General features: G+C 38.8%; 1 protein-coding gene across 2 annotated transcripts; it reads left to right on the forward strand.

Annotated features, from left to right (window-relative positions):
• Positions 1-597: 597 nt before the first annotated feature.
• On the forward strand, positions 598-2002 carry LOC107047625. 2 transcript variants are annotated; one of them, XR_001461647.1, is made up of 3 exons: positions 598-921; positions 1008-1703; positions 1776-2002. XR_001461647.1 is itself a non-coding variant. In XM_015270418.1 (3 exons), exons 1-3 carry the CDS (start codon positions 618-620, stop codon positions 1937-1939), a joined length of 735 nt encoding a protein of 244 aa, XP_015125904.1. In that variant the 5' UTR covers positions 598-617; the 3' UTR covers positions 1940-2002. The 2 variants fall into 2 exon arrangements, 1 of the variants encoding a protein (XP_015125904.1); XM_015270418.1 differs by having other exon boundaries at positions 1437-1703.
• The last annotated feature ends 167 nt before the right edge of the window (positions 2003-2169 follow it).

The following is a 2169-nucleotide window of genomic DNA, read 5'->3' on the forward strand; positions in this document are numbered from 1 at the left end:
TGTCCGCAGGAGCAACACCCTCCTCGCCCAAGCATTACTGTCAGTATGTTTTAAATAATGAATTTAATTGCATAAAATTTACTATCGTGGCCTCATTTGGAGAGTATGAACACAAATAAATTGTCATAAGACTCCGTTGTAAGAGTTGCAAGATAAGGCAAAAATGGGGTAAAATAGACACTTCCATTTCTTTTTCCATTGTCTGTGTTCCAATTATAACTCAAGAGTCAACTTTACCCCGCTTAGATACAAATTTATTGGATGCTGGAAAATTATGTGTATCCATTTACCCATTTTGTTCAAGAACCGTTTTCAGAATTTTGAACGTGAAAAATTGTCATTGTCCGACAATTTTCTCACTGCTCATGTTATTTAAGGTATTCATTTTGCCTTTAATTTCCTTTAAAATATTCAAATATCGAAAAGATTTCCCATGTCCATTATACCTTACTCATATATGGATTTGATAGGTATTCATTTTACCCCAGGTGTCCACATTGTCCCAACCTTCCCTAAATGACAAGAAATCTATGATGATGGAATAATTACTCATAATATAATTATCACTTTCCACGCAGGCTCTTGTGAGGCGTATGAAGAGGCGGGGAAGAGCCTTCATGACACGACTGAGAGATTGGGAATTGGCGAAATTTTTTTTTAGAAAGCTCTCTGCGCTTGCATTGCTTCCAGCGGAACATATCATTGATGGCTTCAGGTGGTTGGTAACTAATACCGCACCCGATATTCGTGCATTTTTCGCCTTTCTTATTGAATACTATGAGGAATGGTGGATAAGACAGGTTACACCTGCTAAATTCTCTGTGTACCGTCAGAAATATCGTACCAATAATAATGTGGAGGCCTATCACAGGTGTTTAGAGAGACGTATCAAGAGTCATCCTGGCATCTGGAAATTCACGGGTACGGTTCAATTGTCTCAAAAATAATAAAAAATGTCGAATCCTTAAGTGCATATGAAATATATCATTGTTTCTATATCCCGATAGCTTGGCGCAGTGGGTCATTTCGTTGCCTCACATGCGAAAGGTTAAAAGTTAAAAACTCCACCGGGTAGAATGGTGCGATTCAAGTATTTAAAGTCTTGACCATCGCATCATCGCAGCATACTCTAACTGGGTGGAAACAATTCAAAATAACGATTAAAAAATAGTATATTTCGTAACAAGTGCGGAAAAGTGATTTTTGGCGTGTGGGAGGTTTATAGGACGAGCCGAAGGCGAGTGGTATAATAGCACAAGCCAAAAATCAATTTCTGCACGAGTTGCGAACAATATTTTTCTTCACAATGTGCGGGAAAGGCACTTTTTAGGCACGTGAAGCGAAGCGGAGCGTGCCTGAAAAGTTACTTTTCGGCACATCGTGATGAAAAAATTGTTTGTTGAGCGAATTAATTGATCCCATTATATGCATTTTAGCTGAGTTGAGGGACATTCAGATGAATAGTATGCGCGAAGTTAATTCCTTGAATATGGGAATTCCAGTAAGACGTACAATTGAACAATCACGTACCAGGCATGAGACGTTACTGAATTATGTATGGGATTTATATGATGGAAATTCGCTTGATATTCCAAGATTTCTCTCTTGCGCTAGCCATTTGTCATCTTCTTTCAATAATGATTTCCTTATAATAACTCGGGAGGAAGTTGAATACTTCACCACAGCTCCAATCCACGACAGAGGTTGGTGTACCCACTGAAAATTCAATATTTCTTCACATATTCATAATCATAATTCAGTATTGATGGTTTCAGACGTTGCTCCACCAAATCATGGAATTGAACATGTTGCAATTGAAGGCCACGCTGACGGACCATTCCCTATAGTTAGGGGAGAGCCCCCAGAGCAAGCAATCGAGATCCTGATTTGTGAGTCCTGCACGACATTACCATTTCGAATCAGTAGCCAATCGGGTTGAGTCGATTCTGTTTGTTGCCCGATTTTCAGTGAATGCCTCAGAATCTAAGAGAGGTAGCAATATTTGCGTTAAAATTTTTTTTATACAAAATTAAAAGCTATCAAAAGGGTTGCGACGAAAATGTTGTTATTTCCCTCAGATTGGAAGTCATTCTTCGGAAACCATGCATGGAGCTAAGTTAACGTTACCCGGTTTATCGCTTAGTTACTGAAATGATTCCAGCGACTTTT

Source organism: Diachasma alloeum, unplaced genomic scaffold, assembly GCF_001412515.2.
Source record: "Diachasma alloeum isolate Michigan unplaced genomic scaffold, Dall2.0 Dall_scaffold_71948, whole genome shotgun sequence".
NCBI classification, from domain to species: domain Eukaryota; kingdom Metazoa; phylum Arthropoda; class Insecta; order Hymenoptera; family Braconidae; genus Diachasma; species Diachasma alloeum.